The sequence below is a fragment of the Pseudonaja textilis genome, chromosome 8, assembly GCF_049901715.1.
Source record: "Pseudonaja textilis isolate UNSWEBS1 chromosome 8, rPseTex1.2, whole genome shotgun sequence".
In the NCBI taxonomy this organism is placed as follows: Eukaryota; Metazoa; Chordata; class Lepidosauria; order Squamata; family Elapidae; genus Pseudonaja; species Pseudonaja textilis.
The window spans coordinates 20992798-21017338 of NC_141997.1; the positions used below are offsets into that span (position 1 = coordinate 20992798).

General features: G+C 36.3%; 1 protein-coding gene across 4 annotated transcripts in view; it reads left to right on the forward strand.

Moving 5' to 3' along the window:
- Nucleotides 1-489: 489 nt before the first annotated feature.
- The window catches only part of MAP4K4 (mitogen-activated protein kinase kinase kinase kinase 4), a 151562-nt gene continuing 127510 nt past the window's right edge, over nucleotides 490-24541 (forward strand). For all 4 annotated transcript variants that reach the window (XM_026707379.2, XM_026707383.2, XM_026707384.2 and 1 more), the window contains exons 1-2: nucleotides 490-1386; nucleotides 1956-2021. In XM_026707379.2, coding sequence (XP_026563164.1) covers nucleotides 1330-1386; nucleotides 1956-2021 — 123 coding nt within the window. In that variant the 5' untranslated portion in view covers nucleotides 490-1329. The remainder of the gene's footprint in view (nucleotides 1387-1955; nucleotides 2022-24541) is intronic.

Consider the following 24541-nt stretch of genomic DNA (forward strand, 5'->3'; position numbering starts at 1 on the left):
GAGGGGAGTTTTAATTCCTGAATGAAAGGCACAATATAAAACAAATGGGAAAAAAACCAACAACTTCTGGCCGGGTCCTAAGTGATGGGATGACATAAAATCACTGTTTCAAATAGGTTGGTGGTGGATTTTCACGCCAACTTGGAAGAACGATACTGACTTGCGGGTCCTTACGATCATTGTTCCTAACTCGTACATCTTTTCCTCACCTAAATGGAGCACTTGCCCAGAGCTTGCATCGTTCAGGAAGTTACCTAGAGATACCTTATTTTCTGGAGAGCGAGGCCTAGCTGGAAAGCTCTCCGAGACAACTTCTATCCATTGTTCTACGCCACACCCTGATTGCCTATCGATAGATTCGCTCCAAGAGACATTTCCCTAGGCAGCCTCTGCCTGAAAACAAGAGACGACACCCCCTCCCCTTCTTATTCCACACCCCCCCTCACCTCCATTTACCCAGAAGTGCTTTGGTGCGAGTGTGTTTCCGCTGGGTTTTCCTGTCGGAGAAAGAAAGCAAGCAAGCAAGGAAGCGAGCTGTTGGCTTCCTCTGACTTGAGAGTTTATTTTGTATCCCTTCGCACCCCTTTGCCCCCAGCGCTCGCTTTGTTTCCCTTTCCCAGCGCTGGAGGAAGCTCCCGTGGAGAAAACCAGCGTCTCTGCGCTCAGGGCGCAGCAGCAGCAGCAGCAGACAGAGAACCGAAGGGGGGCGAGGGAGGCAGGGAGCGACTGTGTCCGGGTGGCGTTTTATTGTTCGCGTGCTCCGGTGGGCGGGTGGGTGCGAGTTGCTCTGCGCGCGCGCGCGCAAGAAAGCCGCCGCCGGCGCCTGCCCTTCTCCCACCGCCGGCTCTGGGTTCTTATGTATCTTATGTAGCTGCTTGGGAAGAGACGCCTCTTGGGAGCGCCCGCTCTTTCTTCCCGATGGTGTGCGAAGCCGCTTCACAGCGACCTTCGCACGAACTGAGATAGAAAAGGAACTATTTTTAAAGCGGCGAAGAAGTCACGGTTTAGCCCTACGTTGCTCGGTCTCCTCTTTTCACCGTAAAGCCAAGCAGCAGCAACAGCAGCAGCAGCAGCAGCCGCCGCCTCCACCGCCCTCCTTCATCTCCATCTCTTCATCGAAGAAGAGTTTTACCCCGGACTGAAGAAAGCAAGGAACGGAAGGGCGGAGAGAGAAAGGGAAAGAGAAGAAAAGAAAAGATCTTTCCGAGAGGCAGACTCGGAAAGAAAGAGAGATCAAGGGAGGGGTGACGCTTTATATTTTCGCCGTGGCGTGCTAAGTACTTGGCTCTTTATTTATATAGTTAAAGAAAAATAACAAAAAAGGAAAAAATGGCGAATGACTCTCCTGCAAAAAGTCTGGGAGATATAGACCTTTCCTCTTTGCGGGTGAGTGTGACTTGGGGCGGGCGGTGAGGGTGGCAGGGAAAGCAAAGGAGAAGAGGGCTGCTTGCAGACGATCCTTGGCCGTCTCGTCTCCCTCCCGCTATCCACACAAAGCGGGCGACGTCTTCCCTGGCGTGGCTTTTGTTGTTCGGAGCTGGGTTGGGGCGGAGGGGGAAAGGAAGGGAGGGTGAGAGGAAGACTTGGGGATTGTACGTTGCGGGGGGTTGGTGGCTGGGTGGCTGGGAGAAGAAACCTCTGTCATAGGGGATGGGTTGTTACACCCTAAAAAAAAAAAAAGGCCCTTTACTAGTTAGCTGGTTGGCTTCTCATTTTGTGCCCTGGGCAGAAGCGAGGGGAGGATGAGTCCAGTCTTGGGTTCCTTTCCTTTGTTTGCATGTATTGGCATGTGCGTAGAAAAAAACAGAGTGAAACAACTGCACTGCTAAACGATCCACTCCAGTGTGTGTGTTTGGGGGAATCCAGTAATAATTGCTTAAAGATAACAATCATGTCTTCTCTCTCCTCCCTTCCCCCTTTCTCCCAACCATCTTTTCCTCACCTTTATTGTGTAGGATCCTGCTGGGATTTTTGAGCTGGTGGAAGTGGTTGGAAATGGCACATATGGGCAAGTTTATAAGGTTTGTGTTAAGGTTTTTTTTCCCCTCTTAAAAAAAAAATATGTACATTTTCTTCGTTTCCAGTAGCCATGATGTTGGGCCATCCCTGCTTTGTGAACAAAAGTTAATAGAAATACATTTCCTATGGCTTTGTGACAGGGATTATTATCAGCACCTGTCCTTGTTTTCAAGGGACCCATTTGTGTTCATAAGTTCATAAGACACAAACTCTTGCTGCCCCATGTTACAAACCAAAACTCTTTTTTATCTTTTATTTTACCATGTAGTCTGTGCACTGGGCTTGATAGTGGAGTGACGAAACCAGGGGTGTTCATGTCGTTATCAAAACTGATCAAATAGCCTTGCTTTCAAAAAAAAGAACAGATGTTTTTCTTTGTTATGAATTTGTCAAGGTGTGTGGAAACTGGCGTAATATTGTCTTCAGTGTTACCTCTATAAGAGGGTGTGGATGAAAAGGGTGGGGTGAAAGTGAGGGAAAAGAATAGGAAAGGTTATTCTCAGGCTGGAAAGCAGAAAATCAAAATTTCTGGAACAACCTGTTTGACAAGTAGATGAAATGTGGGGGGGCACAACACACACACACACACACACACACACAAATAAACACAGACATGGGTAAGATAAGTTGCTGTGGAAGTCTTTAAGATATATCCCCTTTAGAGGAAACAAATACTGCAATATCATGGGCTGTGTAATGTTTAGTCACCTATATGACTAAGTTTTCTAATGTGCATTGTTATGGGAGTGAAACATCAGCCAGGGTTTGTTTATATAAAAGACTAACATTAATTTGAGGAAGTAACAAAATGTATTTCTTGTGCTGTGTTGAGGATCTTAACAACTGTTGTTCATCAGTCATCAATTCTCATCTCTGGGTATACAGTAGAAAAGATGCATGATTGTGTACCTGTAGTTTCTGACATGTACTTATAGATCATCTTCATATCTGATTGTTATTGCTGTATGGATTGGTATATTGTTTGCAACTGTAAAAACATTGCAGTGAGCTGAATTGCTCTGGCCTTGCCTTAGATAAAGAGAACTAGGCCTATGTAGGGATTGAATGAATCACTATGAGTCTGAGATTGAAACTGATTTATAGGTAACCTTTTGATACCTGGTTTTGAGTCTCATTTTTCTGCATTGTTATTTCTTGTAAAGGTTACATCATCTTGGGTGTGTCTTTTTCTGCCTCCCATTCCCCAGAATGGAGTTCAGTTGTATGAATGTATATCTCACTGTCAATTAATTCAAATCATGTAACAGAGATATTTTAATCTTATAATATCGCAAGCTAATTTGTACACTTTTAGAATTGGCAGAAGGTTGATTGAAATACTTTGGTTTGAGTTGCAAAGTTTTACATGAAATGGAAGTAGTACCTAAATACTACTAGTACCTAAAAACCTAATATGAACAAACTGCATAACTATTTCTACCTTAAAAGAAGACAGTTACGTACTGTTAACTCATGTTATTCTTCTTATAGGTGATTTCAGTTTGGTAATATTACAAGGGGTCAAAATGGTTTGGTCCTCTCTTATATGCACAAATTTGCAGTTAAAATTTTAATGCCTTTTTTGAAGGAGCAGCAATTGATTCGGTTTTTACCTAGTTTTTACCTAGTTTGTACCTGTACTCAAAATTGTGTGCCTTGTGTTAGCCATAGTGATGCTAAAGATGGGACATTATGGAGCAGTTACTTGATGAAACTTTTCAGTTTTCATTTCCTCCTTGTAGATTGCTCTAGTCTAAGATGTAAAGCAAGTAAGATTATACTGTGCAGGCATAGTTAAGATTTAATTTTCTTTCTTTTTTATGGATATTTTTCTGAAGAGTTTGGCAACAAAGCTGCATAATAAACCTTAGCAGGTCGTATGAGATATTCAGACCAAACAGAATTTAAGCTGACATTTTGTGCTAAACTGTAGCTTGCTAAATCCTGATTTATTATTTGCCTTTGGCTTGACATGCTTTGTGACCCCATAGTTGGCTGGGCTTATGCAGCTTCAAACAAAAGACAATCAAATCATTTTATAGATTAATACAGTGTGTCGGTATGACTTTACAAATGATTTTTATGGAGTGAATGTGTTTCCCAACTTGAGCAACTTTAGGGTGTATGGTATCCAACTCCCAGAATTTCCTAGCCAGTATAGCCATTGCAATAATTCCGGTAGTTGAAATCCTCATGCTCAAAGTTGCCATGGATGGGAACCACTTATTTATTCCATACATTCTCTACAAAACACCAGGGTATAAAGACAAGAAGCATTTGTTCTTCCAGAGGTGGAACTACAACTCCAGTCTTCCCCAGTTACCAAGCCTTCCCAGTGAAGGCTGATGAGAACAAGGAGGAAAACGTATCTCCCACCCCCCCACCCCCAATAATTGCTATATCTAATGGAGTGACTCTCAAAGAAAGATTTGGGAGTTTGCAAGAATTCCAGTTGTGCTATTAGAAAACCATTCATATAACACTGAATATAGCCTTGCATGTTTTAACAAAATTAAGAAGGGTGGCTACTCTGAAATGTAAATAATGGATTGGTTTGGTTTTTTTTCAAGATTGCTTGAGCTAAAGTAGAAAGAAACTCATAGTTTCTTTACTTTTACTGTTAATTCTTTTCCACACAAGTTCAGTTCAGGTAAAAACCATAGTTTTTAGCCCTTTATGGCAGCTTTGTTTTGAAGTTTAATTTATATGAATGGTTAGCTGCTGTGGTGTACAAATTAAAACATTTTTTTCTAGAAAGTAAGATAGTGTTAGAATAGGGAGACTAAATCCTCTTTATCAGTCTGAGGTCAAATGGTTCTCAGCTGAGTGGCATGTACAGACTTGCCCACCAGCATTCATTTTCTTATTGTAGAATAAGGAGCAGCAACACTATGGATGCATTTTCTAATGAATTGGATGTCCTAATTGTTCTTTGAGAATCAATAGAACAAAAAAATGTGAAGCCTCGAAATAAATTAATTATACTTGGAACATGTTTAGGGTATTTGAATTAATGATAATTTGGATTTAGCAGAAGGATTGTCTGCATATTATTTTAGGTTCTTATGTGTTGCAATAAAATAGAAACTTACAGAAAAAAATTGTAAAAAAGAGTGCCAATTCACCAATGCTTTATCATACATCTCAAACAAAATCTTGTACTTGCAAAAGATTTAGATTATTGATGGTGTTAAAGCTTATTGCTTTATAATTCTTGTGATTTATTTACATTTTTAACTAACATCCATTAATAAATAGTGTTAATATCTGTTAAGTGGTAAACTTTGTGGGTTTTACTTCAGGTTGTTAATTTAAGAGATAGGATTTCACTTATGGTAACTTCATGAAAAACCCACATGACTGGTGACTGGTGGTATTTTACAAAAATAGTGATATCCAACCTGCTGTTTCCTTTGTTACAGACGTGATAAATTATATATATTTTTCACAAAGTATCTTGTCTGTTTGTCTGTCTATCTATTTAATCATCTATATATCATCTATCTACTTGCCTACCTGCCTACTGTGGGAAATCTTTATTTTGGCTTATTAGCCTTGTATAATCTGGAATTCAGTTTCTAAATACACGTTGTTTGGAAAAACCAGTTTGACAATGATAATGTGTAAAAGACAGCTGAAGAAAGGATATAACCAATGACTTTCCTCCTGTAAAGCATTGAAATAAAAGTGAGACACTGGAAAATCAAACCAAACAGCTGCTGTAAATATTTCCCATGTCTGTTCAAAGACCCCAGCAAAAGCTAATGATTAGGAAATAACGGGCAATAGTAGGCTTGAATACCACAGGAAATGTGCCCTTATAATTGGGAATGGAGTCACGCTGCTGCTCTCTAGAACCCTTGTGAGACAATTTGCTGTGAAGTCTTCTTTTACTTTATTCATATTTCAGCATTTCAAGATCACATATAAATTATGCATGTTCCCTGTGTTTCTGGAAAGGGATGTAATGGGGAAACCAGTTGTGTGTGAAAATACTTTGAACAACTTGAGATATACTTGACAAATTTTTTTTTACTGTACATTCTATTTCAGGAAAGTCTTTATCCTTTATTCTAGGATAAGAATTCTGCTGTTTATTCCTCGGCTAATGCTGCTGCTCTATGTTAAATGTTCTGACATTTCTCTTTTGTTCATCTTTCCCCCAACTGTGGTATGCTTTCTGTTCTTAATAATATTTCATGTATGTGATGAAGTGGTTGCAATCCACAAAAGCTTCTTTTCTAATAAAAGTGTTAGTCTTTAAGACACCACATAACTCCTTGTTTTTGTTACAGTAACTAACATGTCTAGCCACACTTGGAATTATTAGAAATTACATATGAACAATTTTGAAATTACTGATATCGCCATGTCTATATTTAATATTGTTTATTAAGAAAAATAGAGCTGGTTAATAGGTACCCCTCAATATTATAATGTTGCTTTTTAAGTAGATAAACAATGTTTCTAGTGTTCAGTGTTAAAATGTTTAATGTTTAAACATTACCACTGCGGGTTAGTAAACAATTTTCTCTTTTAAGAAGCTTTCCCAAATCTGGTATCATTTTCATGCATTTGCCACGGCAGTTCTTAGTATCTGGTACAAAAAATGGCAGTAAAACAATATGGTGGAATTGAAAATGTCTATAGCATGGTTGGGTAGTTGTCTAGTTTAAGTGCATTTTTCAGAGGGTTGTACATTTGGAGTATTTCCTACCTATTTTCCCACATTCTTCACCACTTATAATAGCAGCAAACCTATGTAATATGTTGCATAAATGAGTGCAGTACTTCCAGCCTTGTAGGAGGAGAGCTGTGTTAGGCTATCATGGGGAAAAAAAAGTCTACTTAGCATCCTTTCCATCTCCTAATTCATTTTATTATAAGGCTCATGCTTTTTTGAAATGTTTACTTCCGCAAATAAGCAGAATGGCTTAGATGCGTTAAGCTACTATTTCTAGGTTAAATCTTAAATATGTGTTTTTAAAATGCATGAATATCCTAGCTGATGGAATGTGGGCAATTTTCTATGGATCTAGCCTGATAGAGTTGCATGACCATACAAGGGATAAACACAAGGTCCACCTAATGAGAAGGAACACTGGGAATGATTGAAGGCAAAAGAAGAAGGGGACGGCAGAGAATGAGGTGGATGGATGGAGTCACTGAAGCAGTCGATGTGAGCTTAAATGGACTCTGGGTGATGATAGAGGGCAGAAAGGCCTGGAGGAACGTTGCCCATGGGGTCACAACTTTGCAACTAGCAACAACAACAACAACGGATAAAACTGATGTTTGGTTCTATTTCCAGCATCCTGTCCCATAGTAATGTCCTTACTGTTTGGCAACAAATAGTGTGTATGGTACAGATGCAACTGTGGTTCATAGTTTAGCCTTAATCTTTTCTGCATTCATAAAAAGTATGAATATTTCTTTTGACAAAAACTATGATGGGTGTTTGGAAATTGCATTGGTAATAATATCTGATGATGCAGATGCAAGTTTGTGACTTGAAAGCTAAGAGGAGTAAATGCTAAAGAGCATAAATTAACACATGAGATAAGTGAAAACAAAATAGCTAACTATGAAACTAAGAGGAAGAGAAAGGATGCATTAGATATGAATGATGGAGGTCCAATTTTATGATGTAGAATTGATGAATAATGCAGGAAAGTGAATGTGGGACCTAATTATGATTAACTATTAAACTGTATATGAGAATGTATAAGTTTGTATTAGTATTTAAAGTTGGTGTTATATAGGGTGCCCGTGAAATTAGAAATCCAAAGGTAGCTGTATTTGCATATTATACATGGGCAGTGATAATAAAATGGTTAAAGATAAGTTTTACAGAAAATTTGTACAATATTCTGATATAATATATCAGGGAAAATGTTTGGTGACAGAATGGTTTGAGTGAGTACAGAGAAATGAACAGATCTTCAACAGAACCAATATGAATGAATATGGTGACGGGGAAATATCTATTTGTTAGAAAAAATGATTTTTTGCAAATACATACGTTAGCCTGAATAGTACTTATGTATACACCTGGAAAAATAATTAACCAAAAAGCATGATTGATATGACTGTTTAAAATGAATGAGAAAATTGGTGGACAGAATGATAATGAAAGGTTTTGAATATGGAAGAGACCATTATTTGGTATTATTAAGAGAGGGTCTTGGGAAAAATGGAAAAGGACACAAAGAAAAGAAGTGAATTCATTAAGTAGTAGAATAATTGCAGGAAGGAAAACTTTAGATCTCTATTAAAAAGTATTATAAAGATACTTTAATCTCCAAACAGAATGTAAAAAGTAAATATTGAGAAAGTTGATATGGAACATATTTGGGACTGAATGAAAATAATTAATAAATGTGGAACAGTTCTTATGGAAAGGAAAATTTATTTTTAAAACTAATCAAAAGGTTTAAGCAGAGAAACTTCAGTAGATTTAAATGTAATTAAAAATAAATGATAAGAAATTAATTAGGTTGAAAACGAAGTGAGGTAATGTTGGAAGGCGCATTTTAGAGATTTCTTCAATTTGTAAATGATAGTGATATTGTAAAGTGTGCATTTGTAATAAGGATTTTTCTTAATTTTTTAGAAGAAAAAAAGAAACTGCTAAATGCAAAGAAGAGTAATGAAAAATAATATGATAGGTGTAAATGGTAGTGGTGGTGGAGAAATGTTAAAATATGAATCATTAGGAAGTCAGTGCTGCTTTATGCAAGATAAAGAAAGTAAAGACCTGATTTTTGCTCTTCAGCCAGTAATTAAGAAACCCATGTGTATTAATTTAGGTTGCTTTAGAAAATATGTGTGTTAAAGTAAACAACCTTGAATTATTGCATGTATTAGGAGAGGATAGTGGTTGCCTTATGGATAAGAATGTATTGATGGAGGTAGAGCATAGCTGGGAATAAACAGAATACTTTGGCATTTAGTAGGATTAAACAAGGATCTATGGTGCTTCCCTAGCTCAGTGTTTTTCTAAGTTGGCAAATTGAAAATGTGTGGATTTCAACTCTCAGAATTTCCCAGCCATGCTTCAGCATATGTCACGCCAACTTTTGAAAAATTTGCTCTAGTTGTTTAAAATATTTGTGAATAAATAAAAAAAATATTGTGGTAATATTAAATAGGGTCAATATACACTTCAGATTACATTTTCTAATGCTAGTCACTAATTGGGCCTAAAATTAATATATTAGAATTGCACCTGACAGGCAAAATTATGCAGTTTCGTATGGAATTCTTAATAAATGTATATATTAAAATAAGAAAGAGGGATAAAGAGATAAGGATGCTAAATGGATTAAATATAAATATGACTGACCAGTATATTACGGAGGGTGGGTTGTAGAGCACGAATGAATGAAAAGTGATAACTATTTGGAGAAAAAACGAAGGGGTTGAAAAGAAAGGAGAGAACATATTAGGGTTAGATGAAGTTAGAGAGAATCTGAAAAAGAGACAGGTAAAAAAAATTAAAATACAAAGATGTGCAGAAGTGGGCTTAAGAAGCGTATATTAAGTGTGGGCATGCTTTTGCTACTTGTGGACAATTCCTTGAAGGACCTCTGTCTTTTCCTGGATGTGCACATGGGATCAAGTAATACTTATTGGAAAGCAGGGTCATTAGTGACAGAGGGTGGTATTTTGTGATTGTGCTTAAAATTAAGGTACAGAGGATTCTTATTTGTGGGAATTAACATTCTGTAAAATTACCATGAACACTGAATTAGTGTACACCAAAACCTCAGATGGGAATGCATTTGTTGGATAACTCACAATTTTCACTGTTCTTACTGTGCATGAATGAGAGTTCGGCGATTGTTGATTTTGCAGTTACAAATAAATTTTAGCAAGTAGGCAAATTCGCAGATTTGGAATCGGCAAATAATGCAAATTGACTGTATTATTTAAACTGGGTTGTACAAATCTACTTGTAGTATTGAAAATCAACTGTAAACTTAGATGAAACTGTATTGTGGAAAGTATACATCAGAGGTCTCCAAACTTGTCAACTTTAAGACTTGTGGACTTCAACGCCCAGAATTCCTCAGCCAGTCTTAAAGTTGCCAAGTTTGGGGACCCCTGGTATACATGGTGTTTGTCTTAAAACACAGAAATAGTAGGGATTGCTTTTGTTTTAAAAATAGTTACAGACCTATGTGTTGTAACTTTTCAGAGAAAGGCAGCAGGGGAACTAATAAACAATCCATTTCATATTTTGAAATCATTAGCTACTTGTTTAGTAATAAATGAATATTGTCCAACAACTATGGAAAAAATGTAAAACAAGTTTAAGTAGAAATAATATTTAGAACACTTAATACTTCCTTATATAGTGATATGAGATTACCTTTAAACACCTAGTTTAAAACTGCATATACAAATAAACATTCATTAGATGGATTCACACATTAAACTTTTAAGTACTAAACTATAGATTATTAAATCACAATGCTGAATTTAAACACATTAAAACCAAGTATATATTTTAGTCTAATATGTCATTCCAGAATAATTTTTCCATTTTTTTTTCTTATATCTTTTATTAATTCTGACTTAGGAAAAAAACAAACTGTCTTGCCATTTGAATAAATAGCTATCACAAAAGAATAATACCAATATGTTTTTTAAAGAACTCTGCATCTATCATTAATAGAACAAAAGTACAATTTTCAAAACTTACTTTGCAAATAGAATAGAATAGAATTCTTTATTGGCCAAGTGTGATTGTACACACAAGGAATTTGTCCTTGGTTCCTATGCTGTCAATGTATATAAAGAAAAAATAAAATACATTCATCAGGAATAATAAGATACAGAGCTTAGTGATTGCCAATCAAATCACACTAGGAAACAAATAAAACTATAAATTGTGAAGATACAAGCAACATGGTTATAGTCATAAGTGGGAAGAGATTGGTACTAGGAAGGATGAGAAGAACAATAGTAATACAGTCTTAGTAAATAATTTGTCAGTGTTGTGGAAATTAATTGTTTAGAGGAGTGATGGTGTTCGGGAAAAAACCTGTTGTTGTTCTAGAGTGCAGTGCCCTATAGCATCAATGTGGGTAAAAGTTGAAACAGTTTATGTCCAGCATGTGAGGGGTCTGTGGATATTTTTACAGCCCTCTCTTTGACTTGTGCAGTATACAAGTCCTCAATGGAAGGCAGATTGGTAGCAATTGTTTTTCTGCAGTTCTAATTATCCATTGTGTCTGTCTTGTTTGGTTGCAGAGCCAAACCAGACAGTTATAGAGGTGCAGATGACAGATTCAATAATTCCTCTGTAGAATTGAATCAACAGCTCTTTGGGCAGTTTGAACTTTCTAAATTGGCGCAGAAAGAACATTCTTTGTTGTGCTTTTTTGATGATGTTTTTTATGTTAGATGTCCATTTTAAGTCATTTTAAATATCCATCTATGAACAACAGCAACAAAAAGCAACTTAAGGGCTTCAATTTAAGTATTATTATAGTTAATACTTAGTGCAGTGGTTCAACAAGTTTTATGCAGTGTTACAATGTCTATAAAGGAGCTTCTTGCATCTAGCCAGTCTTAGTTGATCTCTAAGGAGCTAAAATAGAGATCATCCTGAGTAGAACTTGAACCTGATACCACCAGAAAAACGCACAGGTATAGTTTAGTGTGGGAAGTTGAACAAGCATTTGGGAAAAAAGCACAGAAAACCCCCTTTCATATTGTTACCAAGACACTTACTCAGATGGGCCCATAAAATCATAGACGTCAAGCCTGACACAGGGGGACTTTTCCTTAATCAAAGATGTTTACAAAGGCACACCTTTCATTGTTTTAAGAAGTTCATGGAATTTAAACAATGCTAAGGAGATTTAAATTCTGCATGTCAGAACAAGAAATCCAAAAATTTTCAGTAGGGCTGAAAATACTGTATATCTTAAGCAAGCTAAGCCTGTAGGTTATATGGACTGATCCTATATGTCCTGTAAAACTACATAGATGTAACATTATAGTCATCACAAGTTGAAGGCAGTTTTGCCTTCATGTCCCTAACACGAGGACAAGATTTAATGCTTTCACTAGATTTAATAAAAGGCTGTTAAAATAACAGCATAAGGTAAGGCGACATCTAGAACTACTGGTGTTCTTTAAGAGTGTTAGACCTAATCTGTTGCCTGATGTTTAACTATAACATTTTATAATGAGTCCATAACTACATTCTGCCAATTCTGAGTTAAATGTAGTCCAATGCTAGATAGTTTCCTGTATTCTGATGTTGCTTGGGAGATATTCACAACTTATTTGTTAGCAATATTTTTGAGTCCTTCAATCAGTCCTTGCAAAATCTATATGTCTGGGAAGTTTTGGTCATTGGATGTCATAAAGGCAGGCAAGAAACCTTGTTTCTTCTAGCAGAATAACAACACATTGCAGAGAAATTATATATGAGAACTGGAAGAAGCTAGCTAAAATCTTTCAATCCTGCAAAACTTTTAAAAATTCATTTTATTCTATTTGACTAAAGAAAAGACATAACTACATTTGTAAGTAACTAGAAATCTTTTATGGACTTTTTGCTTATAACAGAAAAAATAAATTATTGATTTATGGGTATGATAACCCATAATTAGAAAGGATAGAATATGCAAAGAGTGGAGCCATCTATAAACTTAGAGATGATAAAATCTAAATGCATTTATAATTGCTCTAAAGAGGATTGTAAGCCACTTTATTTTTTCTTTTTCTTTCTTTTATTTTCTTCAGTTTACTGATCACTTTTCATGTATGTTTGTGTTATTTTTCTTTGTAAAAACTTCCTCAATACAAATTAATTAAAATAAACTTACTTTTATTAAAAGTATATGGCTGCCTATTTCACCATACTGTCTCTGAATAAGTAACACAGTTAAAAAGCAAGCAACAATGAAAATAAAACTTACCAGCCAATGTCAAAACAGTTGAAGTAGCATTAACATAACATCTGGGCTCTGACTGACAGTCTGGTCCTCAAGCCCGGTAACATTTTTTATTGAAATATTTGCTATTAATGAAATGATTGATGGTTTCTTGATTTCCTAGTACAATATTACATTTGTTACAATGAATTTTTTATAACAGTATTTAGTATTTTCTTTTAATTTTTATATATTACTGCTTGAATATAAGAATCTTGTGTAAATATTTCCCCTTTTTAAATTTGGAATCTTTTAGTGCTAGTCATGAGAGTCTTCCAGGATAAACTGCTCAGGGAGCTAGATAGAAACTTTTGAAGTGCCTCTATTTGGTTTTCAGGGCCAACTTCATTAATGTTTGTGAAATAAACCATAGGTTGAGATCAATATATGACAGCTTATGGTAAATATGCACACTTTTTTTTCTTTATCCCACTTTGTTTTTAGAGTTGTTAACAGATTAAAGGGATTTTAACTGACTAATAGAATTTTAAAACATTGATTCACCATAATTACCAGCTTATTGTGAAACTTCAATTGGATGCCTTCTGAATATCCTTGGCTCCTCTTGCAGCTGAGATGGTTAAGCAGCCTAGAACAATTGTGTTTGTGGATTGATTAATTATTATATGTCAAAGTCTGTGGCTGCTGCTGTTCATAACAAGCCAGACTTTGTTCTTACAACTTTTTGTTAAAATGATGAACCTATATGTCCTACTTTGTAAAGTAAAAAAAAAAGCTTTTACACGACTCTCAGGAAGGAATCTTCTAGATTTTAATCAGTCTTTCTGACAGCTTACTCTAAATAGGAATGAACACACTACTTAATGCATTTTCACATGTACTTCCTTCTTTGTGAAAAAACTGGAATTCTAAAGAATTTTTATTGTTGCATAATTAATTAATCCAGTCTGAGTATGTGGAATTTTGTCTCTACAGTTTATCTCTTGCATCCTTATGAAATAAATTAATATATGGTAAAGTGAATGTTTTATTCATATACTAACTTCTTAATAATTGAGGAATATATCTGTCTGAAATCTATGTAGAAATGCACCAATATGGAAATAACAGTTTTGATTTTAAAGGGTGGACACATGATTGTTGTAATCTTAAGCAAATCTCTTGAGATGCTATAATGATGATGCAATGCATTTCCCATAATATGTCTTCAGGAATACAGAATTGCAGTTCTTTGAGATTCTCTAAAGACAGCAGTAATGCTGTGTTTTTCTCCTTTTCACTGTGTAGTTTCTTAGTGTTGTTAAGACTGGAGGAACACCGAAATTTCTGCTCATTAATTTGAAGCAGGATTTTTTTCTCTTTACTGAATAAGATGTAATAGGACAAAGTAGACCATTTAGACATTTTATCTGAGAAATTTTCTTCCTCCTTGTACTTAAGAAAATAATAATAATAATAAAATAATATTTAAATATTTTAAAATCTAGAAAAAAACAGGTCTGGGAAGAATACTTCCATGGATCTAATAGTTGGTTAAATATGTATTTAACATTATTACAAAAACAAAATTTTCTCAAATTATTGAAGTGTAAATAGGTAAATATGCTAAATATAATATAGAAATGAAAAATTAAATTATTTGGTTGGAAAAACTTTGAATTAGCAGTTTTATGAACAATTGCTTATGGATGTGCTTATTAGATTTGCTTTTTATGACTTATGTAGAGACTTTGTATAAATATATTTCTGGTTTGCAAATATTTCAGAGTTTTAAATACAGATACCATTTTCAGTAAAACAAATTTCATTATTACTATAAATAATCTGCTTTAAGAATCATGACATTGTATATTATTTATTTCCTGATTTTGATAGTAACAACTTTCTTTTCTAAAGATTGACTTTGCATCACAATGCCTTCTTTAAAATAATCCAACTGATTGAAAACTCATTAAAAGAAAATTTTACAAAGATTTATAGAGCTACAAAAATATGAAAAAATGGAAAAAGCATTATAAAAGGGTAAAAGTAAAGAATACCAAAAAGCAACTTCAAAAGAAACGATTTTCAATCTTCTTTGCAGCAGTTACATAGTAATTATCATCTCTGCCCTTCCATTTTGTATATCATAGTTCCCTTCTTCCATAAACAATGTTTTTAATAGACAAATCCCCAAACCAGCAGTTCATTTTAATCTACTTTCAACAACAAAAAATTGTAAGAGGTTTTCAGCCTTTTATAAAAGGAGTTGTAGTTTCCTCCTCCATTTTGGAATTAGAATTCTTTTATTGGCCAAGTGTGATTGGACACACAAGGAATTTGTCTTGGTGCAAATGCTCTCAGTATGCATAAAAGAAAAGATACATTCATTAAGAGTCAAGAATCATAAAGTACAACACTTAATAACAGTCAACATAAATCGTAAGGATACAAGTGACAAAGTTACAGTCGTACATTTCCACTAACTGAACCATCTTATGTATTTTTATTTATTTATTTTTTATACCATCCATCTCCCCTATAAGATGACTCTGGCAACCGTTACGTCATTATTGGTGCTTTTGGTCTTCCATCTTTGTGCATATAATAGTTTCACTGCACTTTTATAATCTCATCTATATAGGCTAATCTTAAGAAAATAATATTATTACTACATGCTGCCAATTATCTGTATAGCAACCACCCTCCTGAAATTGTAAGAAGTGTCAAAACAGCCCAAGTTAGCTATGTGTTCTAAACACTAGTTTGGCTTTGAACTGAACAGAACAATTTTGCTAAGTATGTCAAGTGGAAAATCAGTCAAATTGTAGGGTGTTTTTTTATTTAGATTCACTTAAAAAATTAACTAGACACCAACTGGTATGACCCCAAGATCTCCTCTTCAAATGTTGGAATCCCCCAGCTAGCCCTACCTTCGCTGAAGCCTTCCTCGTCCTCCTCTTGCTGCCTACTGCTGTCAGATTCAGTCTTGGGTCCAAAGCAGTCAATCATTGCTTCCTGTTGGGCCTTGCCACCAACTGATTGGGCATAGTGGCCAAACGGAAGGAGAAAAGAGGGTGGAAATACTCCCATCCTCTTTTTCCCTTGCACCACAGCTTCTGCAGGTCCCTGGGAAATGGAGTCAGAAATGACAATCCCATTACTTGTGGCTGATTGCGTTGGTGCAACAGGGCTGAAAGAGCCACAACTTTGCCAAATTTCAATCCTATGGGAGTAATGGCTCCCATATTTGGGATATATGAATTAAATTAGCCCATTTGTGGTACACTGATTCAGAAACTGTTGCCCTACGATGCACCGTTTTACCAAATGGAAAGTTATAAAGAGACAGGAGAGTTTTAGTAGTATATAGATGTAGAGTATGGGTCATAGGCTTGATGTTTATTGACACATTTACTGTAGACTTCAGCCCTGGTCTTCAGTGTTCTCTTTTTAGTACTTTCCCTTTGCTTCTTTATGTATTGTATACTGTGATATTAATGGTTTTGGAGTTATATGGAAAAGTACTAAATTACTTTACTTATAGTACAATTGTGTGTATTTGATTTGTAAGAAAATACAGTATAGAGTTTCAAACTGTATATTGCATATTTTACCATCTGTTGCAAGTCACTTGTGGAATGTGTGGGAAAGTAAGTAGGGATGTGAGAGAGACTGAACTGAAGATATATTTTGACAGCCAAGCTATTATGTTGCATGACTTCTTGTGCTTTGCAATGCATGTGGTCCTTCCCCCAAGTATTTTGCCTTTACACTCCATTCATGAATGTTCACTATCCTAGTGGCAGCAGTTACAAGTTACTAGTCCTGCTGTTCTGTTCTGTTGTGTATCATTCACATTTATATGCTACTTTCTGCAAGGACAGTAATACAGCTCTACGGAACCTAATGCCTTTCAGTTTCAAGTAATATGTCATAGAGCTCATTTAAAAATTGTTCTGGATATTGTCTTTTAGTATTTGCTTGAAATACTAAAGTACAAGGAGCTGTGGTAGTGCAGTGGTTGGAATGCAGTATTGAAGACTAACTCTGCCCACAGCCTGTAGTTCTATCCTGACCTGTTCAAGGTTAACTCAGCCTTCTCTCCTTCCGAGATTGGTAAAATGAGAGCCCAAATTGTTGCGGGCAATATGCTGACTTTGTAAACCACTTAGAGAGGGCTGTAAAGCACTGTGGAACAGTATATAACTCTAAGTGTTACTGCTGTTGCCAAGGAATCTTGTATTTAATGAACCTATATATATGTTTCCTTCAGTTAGTGAGATTTGTAATACTAAAAATGTAAACCCCTTGTTCCAGTGCATTGCAGACTACAGTTCCCCAGTCGGCCAGGTTGATAGAAAATTAGCAGGAGCCAAACTGGTTCAGAAATAAAGCTTTGAATTTAGAACACCGAGTTTGGTTTATAAACTTTTCTTTATTTTTCCCCCCTAATTTCTCCCCTCCCTCCATATTAAATGATCCATATAGGTAGTTCTTGATGATGACCACAATTGAGCCCAACATTTCTGCTATTAAGTGAAACATTTGTTAAGTGAGTTCTGCTCCATTTTATGACTTTTCTTGCCACAGTTGTTAACTGAAGTTGTTAAGTTAGTAACATAGTTGTTAAGTGGATCTGGCTTCTCCATTAGTTTCTTTGTCAGAAAGTTACAAAAGGTGATAATCTGACCCCAGGATACCGCAACTGTCATAAATATGAGTCAGTTCCCAAGCACCTGAATTTTGATCACATGACCATTGGGATGCTGCAAGGTTCTGACCTAGGTTTCACAAAATCACGAAGCAGGCTCCTTGTCCCTACAAAACCCCTTTTTTATTTGGCTAATGTGAATTCCTATCATTCACATCCAGCAAAGTCCTGACAAACAGTCTTTCAAGGGTGAATTACTACCACAGACTTCATTAGGTTTGGAGAGTTGCCAGGCCGATAGCTTCCAAGTGTAATGCTGTACAAGAAAATACTTGGCAAGGAGTCTCTGAGAGTCACGAACAAATCTTCACACTAATTAAATGAACTAATTGCCTCCTGCAAACACCAGTCCCCTTTTACTCCTCTATATTCCCTATGGGAGGGGCCATTTACCACCCACCTGTGCCTTTACTCTGGAGTCTACCCTTGTTCCTTAACTGTTCCCTTCTGGCATCTCTGCACATGCGGACATTGGGAACAGGCTCCAGCTATTCTTCTGCCCCACTGATCTCCGACTCCGAAGGCAGCTGATAACTGTCAGTGTGATGACCCGGGGCATGCCACAAAAGCAACACAGTCACATAAGTAAGGAGAGTCCCTTTAGTACCTCCAATTTTTCTCCCAATGTCCAGGTTACCTTCGGCTGGAGAAAACACTCTCCCAAGAACAGTCTTTAAGTGGAGGAAATTCAGTCTGAAAACAAAGTACATATAAACTGTAAATAAAAATCCACACAAACCACGCTGCAGCAATTAAGTGGACAGGGCAGGATAAGGAATTGCAGGCTTCAAAGGTCAGCAAAACACACACAGTGGGGAAGATGCCAGGAACCCAGATAAGCCTCGACAATACCAGATAATTAACGATTTTCTCTCAACAGTTGGCTGTGCGCAACTGCCCTTTTTAAACACTGTTCCCAGCTGAGCTAATGAAGGGAATCAGAGCCCTTTCCTCCCCCATAAGCCACACAACTCATGTTGCTCTGTTCTCTGTTCCTCACTGCGTGCCCTAGGATAAAGAGGGGGTAGGCCTGGGTCTTCCTCCAAATTCCCTCTGCCTTGCTCTAACTCACCCCTGCTCTGCCCAGCTGGACTTTGCCCTTCCCCAGTTTCTTCCACAGCCAATGAAACCACACTCCCAATCCCTGTCAACTGCTCGGCCTCCCCCTCAAAATCAGATTCCGACAGGGGCATGACACTCGGTCAGCCCTGGCCCCATCTTTGCCTCTGATGCAGAGCACTCATCAAAGCCTTCCCCAGACTCCAGGACTGGCCCATGTTCCTCCCCAACCTCCTCACTGTCCCAGTCTGTCACCAGCTCTGCTGGCTGGCCACAATACAGGGGTCATAAATGTGAAAAATAGTCATGTCACTTTTTTCAATCCTGTTGTAACTTTGAATGGTCACTAAATGAACTGTTGTAAGTCGAGGACTACCTATATGTGGATATAAACGTTTGTACAGAAAATCCTTAATTTATGACTACAATTGGGCTTGGAAATTTCAGTCATTTTATGACCATTTTTCCTGCAGTCACTAAGCAAATCACCTCAATTGTTAAGCAGTTGATTAGTTTGTTAAGGAAATTCAGTGTCCTCAATTGACTGCTTGACAGAAACCACCTTGAAAGGTCATAATTCAAGCACTATCTTTACAGCTGTATTGATTATTTGGTTAATATATACATTTGTTGCCCAGTTTTATATATCTTGTTTTATATAAGTTGCGTGACACTTGGCTAAAAAAATAAAATGGAAAATATAAAGTGGTCTATGGACATGGTGGAAACTTGGATGGCTTGTAAAAGAGAAAGGTATGAAATGAATTTAGAATACGTTTAGGATTGATACTGATTTGGTATGAAGAGTTTTTCTGTGAGTTGCATGTTAAAATGTGATGACTTATTCTGTTCATTTATATGGAAGTTAAGGTAGTACTTGGTAAACATTTTAAACGGTGAAGGGGAGTGAAGCAATTATGAAATTTATGAGTTTATTTTAATCCTGACAAATATGTACAATAAGAATTTAAAGCTTCTATAGAGGACTATAATGGTCTTTTCCACACATGAAATTGTCTGTGGGCTTATGTTTGAATTTCATCTGAGTGCCCTATTGGTTAGGATAATTTTAGTAGGAATTCTACATTAGATCAACAGGAATCCCATGAGATTGTCTGAATTGAACTAACCGTTACAGTCATCTAGTTTTATTAGGGAAATGTTTTGAATAATATTATTTATTGTGGCTGTGGGAATTGTATCTTTAATAGATTGTATCTACAGAATAAATATATGCAAATGTGATTTTCACTGGAGACACTGGCTGAAGAATTTGAGTGATCAAAAACTACAAGCGCTGTTTATATTTAAACTGTAAAATATTTCACAGTTTGACAGCCATATACTTGCAACATTACAAAATATATCAGATTAGCGGGTTTGTGTGTGAGAGAGACAAAGTGGATAATCTTATGATCTTTGAATAGAATAAGTATAGTACATAAGAGTAAGCTGCCATGTTGGCTTATGTACATAAACTGAAACTGTCTTAAAATTATTTAAGTCTGTTCCCATTATTACAAATGAATGAATAGAGATCTGTTTCTCGCTTGGATTAATTTGCAGGCTTTTGCAAATAAAAAAATATTGAATTCTAAACTAGAATTTTAAACTAATGATGCAAAGATTTATTATGCTATTCTATTTTGAAATCATACATCAAATATATCATGAATTGTAAGCCAGCTAGAATTAACTGGAATGAGGTAATATAGGAACAACTATTAAGTAACATAAATATTTTTAATCAATGGCCTTTAAGCATAAGGTGAACATCTTGTGAATTCTTTTATGGAAAAGTTAAACAGAATTATGTGGGTGTCAGGTATAGACTAGACAAAGATAGAAGCAGCTGGGGGTTGACCAAAGTAAAACCAGTAGTGACCTTCTCGCTCATAACCTCATTAAAGTCCTCCAGGAAAACACAGCTGAAAACCCTCTGCCCTCTGGGTCAGGAGGCCCTGAAAATCTCACCCTGAGATGCTTCTTTTTTGCAAAAATGTAGCTAACTCTCCTGTGGAGACTTGTAATTGTAGCTTGCTTAGCAATTACCAAAAGCAGCTGTGTGGGTTAATTCTGTAAGCTAATAACACTTTCTGATTTAGTCCCACACTTGATTCATGATAGTTATGTATAATTTGCTTGGCTATATACCTATTGTCTCCTTTCCTTTCAACCATAGGTTTAATGTGAAATCTTAAATTTTGACTTTAAACTTCAGTTGCATTTTTATTTCTGCTGCTTCAAGGAACTCAAGATGCATCCTGTCCTACTTTCTTAAAAAATCATTCAAATATATTTGAAGTGGGTTTGGGTTCAAAGGGGATAATGATAAGGTTACAGTTGGAAAACTAGATGGGCATTTGACCCAAAATTCTGCTTATTTCTTTCAGGTAACCTAGAAGTTTGGTGTAAAAGAGTATCTAAGTTATGGAAATGATATAACAAATACCTAAGATATAGGGTGAAAATGAAAAGGATATTTTTAGAAAGAAGAATCCGAGTTGTACCTCCACTTGAGGTGTGTGTGTGTGTGTGTGTGTGTGTGTGTGTGTGTGTATGTGTATAAACACATACACACACAAACTTTGCAAACAATTTCCCTCACCTTTTTGAAAACTATATGCATGGAAAGAAATTCTAAAATGGCATTCATAGAATAAAATTAATGCACAAAATGAAAGCTTCACTTGTGTGCACATATTTACTAATCTTCATTTCGATATCATCATATTTTGGGAATAAACAGTATGGCTTAGAAGCTCAAAAAAAAATATCGGAGATGTCTCATTTTCCAAAAAGTATTGTAGTAAGTGAGCCAATGTGTGATCCATATGTGTGATCTGCCTGCTTTTGATCTGAATATTTTATTATTTCATGGTTACAATAATGACTTAAACTGTTTACACATACCCAGTTTTAAAATTGGATCAGATTTTAATCAGTGGTAGGTGGTGTGTGCTAAAGTTTGTATGCAATAAAGCAAAAAAAAAAAAAAGGTAAACTTTTGTTTTCTTCCAACTTTTCTTTCATAAGTGAAGTGAGTTAGCATTTGAGGGTTCCCAGCATTTTATTTAGGAGAGCCAGTGGTGTGTAGTTTAGGCAGTAGAATAGAAACCAGGTGACTGTGACTTCTACTCCTTAAGCACAAAGCCATCTGTATGGTTTTTGGCCAGTCCCTTTTCATCAGCTCTAGAAAGGAGGAAATGACAAACAACTTCTGAAATAATTCACCAAGAATATGATAGAGACTTGTCCAAGCAATCTCTGAGAATCAAACATGATTGAATGGAAGACAAAAATATTTATTTAGATGGGCACGTTATTACTATATTAATATTACTATATTAAAGTATATGACTAAGCAAAAAGATATTTATTTCTGTATTTTATCTATTCTGTTGACTAATGGAATTTGTCATGTACTAAACTAAATTTGGTTTTATGAAATGAATTGTATATCAATCAACATATACATGGGTGTTGTATGAAATATGAATGTACCGTGTTTCTCATATAATAAGGCCGGGTCTTTTTTTTTTTGAGCCCTGAAAAAATGGCTAGGCCGTCTTTTCGGGGGTGACTTAATTTCCCCCCCTTGCATCTTCGGGCGGGCGGCGATGGCTTGGATGTTGACCTCGGCATTGGTGGGGCACTTCGTATCAGGGTCAACGCAGGCAGCACCATATCCGGATGTGCAACAAAAGTACTTCCTAACGGCAAGCCCCCCCCACCATTCCCCCCATTTCGCATGTTGTAATATAGGCCTTAATTTGGGGGGAGGGGCTTAATTTCATTTCATGCCTATAAAACATGCTGGGACTTCCTATTGGGGGAGGCCATATTGTTGGAGAAACAGGGTATATATTAAATATTTAAAAGTTAATGGATGATCTGGTTCAATATATAAGGAATTTTTATTCGCCTTTCTTAGTGTTACAGTTGATAAATTCAATAAGAAATGTTAATAGCAAATTAATTTGATGGTTTGAACTGCTAATAGATATGTATGAAAGTTTGTTATTTCTTTATTCAAGCCACTGTTGAGTCTAACACACAAATGGATAGATGTGGAAGAGGAGAAAGAACAGGTGGTAAATACTGTGTGTTCAGGGAACAAATATTAACTATATGAATATGGTGGGTATGTTTTTAAAAAGCAAAACAAAAAAAATCATAAATGCTTTTATGAATAAGGGATCTTCTAGTATCTTTATATTGCATTCCAAGCAATTTTCTATAGTCTTTGCTTGAGCCCAGAAGTACAAAGGAGAGAGAAAGCTACTTTTGCTTATGACCATGATTGTAAAAGCTTATTTCCCGAAATGCATGGTTACTATACTATATTAGATGTGGTCTATTGTTTTGTTTTCAGATTCTTTTTAACATTATACTTTGAACAAGATAATCCTTGATGATAATTTTAAATAGAGAATGACCATTTAGTACTTGATGCCGGCTCCGAATACATTCAGGATTTTTCTTAATAAGCAACCTAAAATAACTTAGAAAAGATTATATGTTAAGCTCTGGAAGATCTAATTCCAAATGGAAGTCGTCCTTGTGTATCGGTATATTTCTAACTTCTATGTTTCTTCTTATGGTATTTTTCTCATTTTGAAATGATGCAAATGATGTGCCATCATGAACTGGCCTACCAACATGGGTTTTTTGTCCTATTTACTCCAAGGATCATCTTCCAGAGCCACTCAGGAGTTACCAGAATTTGCCTATATCACTTTTTTGGAGCGATGGGGCCATCCTACATGTCTTCCCTCTGATTAACCCATAATGAAGTAAGATAAGTTGTGAGATAGAACACTATTTGCCACCAATCTCATTTTAAACAATTTTGGGAAAACTGCAAAAACTGAGGAGAGATAAATGCCCTCAGAAACTTCTATGATAACAACATTGATATTCCTTTCTTGATTTCCACTGTTATCTTCAGACTCTAGGATTCTCAAAAGAAATCTCAAAAGAAAGGAAATGTCCTATCCTCAAGCCTAGCCATGAACGGAATGTGGCTTATCCTTGTACTGGTAGATTTGATGGCTCTTTTTCTTCCAGATGTTTAGATGAGGGAGACGCAGCATGGGAAAAAGATGTCTATCACAGGCTCTGTGAGACTGTTATCCGCAAACAATTTCATTATCCTGTGCCTGAAATTCTGTAAATCCTTCAGTTCAAGGGAGTTTAATTCCAGCCCACCCATTCACATAGTGACGCAAAATTATTAGCTGTAGGCGTAGAAGCGATTTTCTTCTCTCCAAGACATATACTCTAAGAAAAGTCTTTCAGTTGTCTGATATTTTAAAGGCCCTCATTATAAATGCTTCTGTAAGCTATAGGTTACAGAGATATGCATTTCAGATGATGATATGTCCTGTTTTCTGAAGGTAAACTCAATTACTTTCTTTTGAAGACATAGTGACATAATTCATAATGATAATACTCTAGCAGTCAAGAGAATAAGCTCCAGATCCATGTTTAATTGTGTGATTGTATTGCAGAAATAATAGAATATAAATTCTCCTCCATGCTGCATTGAGAGCCCAGGATGGGTTGACTCCTTCCTAGGATGTCATTTAGCTGAGTCTGTACTAAGATATAAAAGCCAGCCCCCAGAAGAGACCCCAGCTTTTGACTCAGCTCCTTTCAGTCAGTAGCTGTGTCTCTGAAAGCGTTCTGTTAGATAGCACTCACCAGCGATCTTCAGTACTTTTTTTCCTCGCTTCAAGCAGCTCCCAGGGCAGCTGCTCTTCCAGGAGGGCAGGGCTCTGTCTCCTGCAACATTGGGAGCAGCATTACAGAGCTCTGTGCAAGCTGGGCAGCATCTATAGACCTCCCCCAC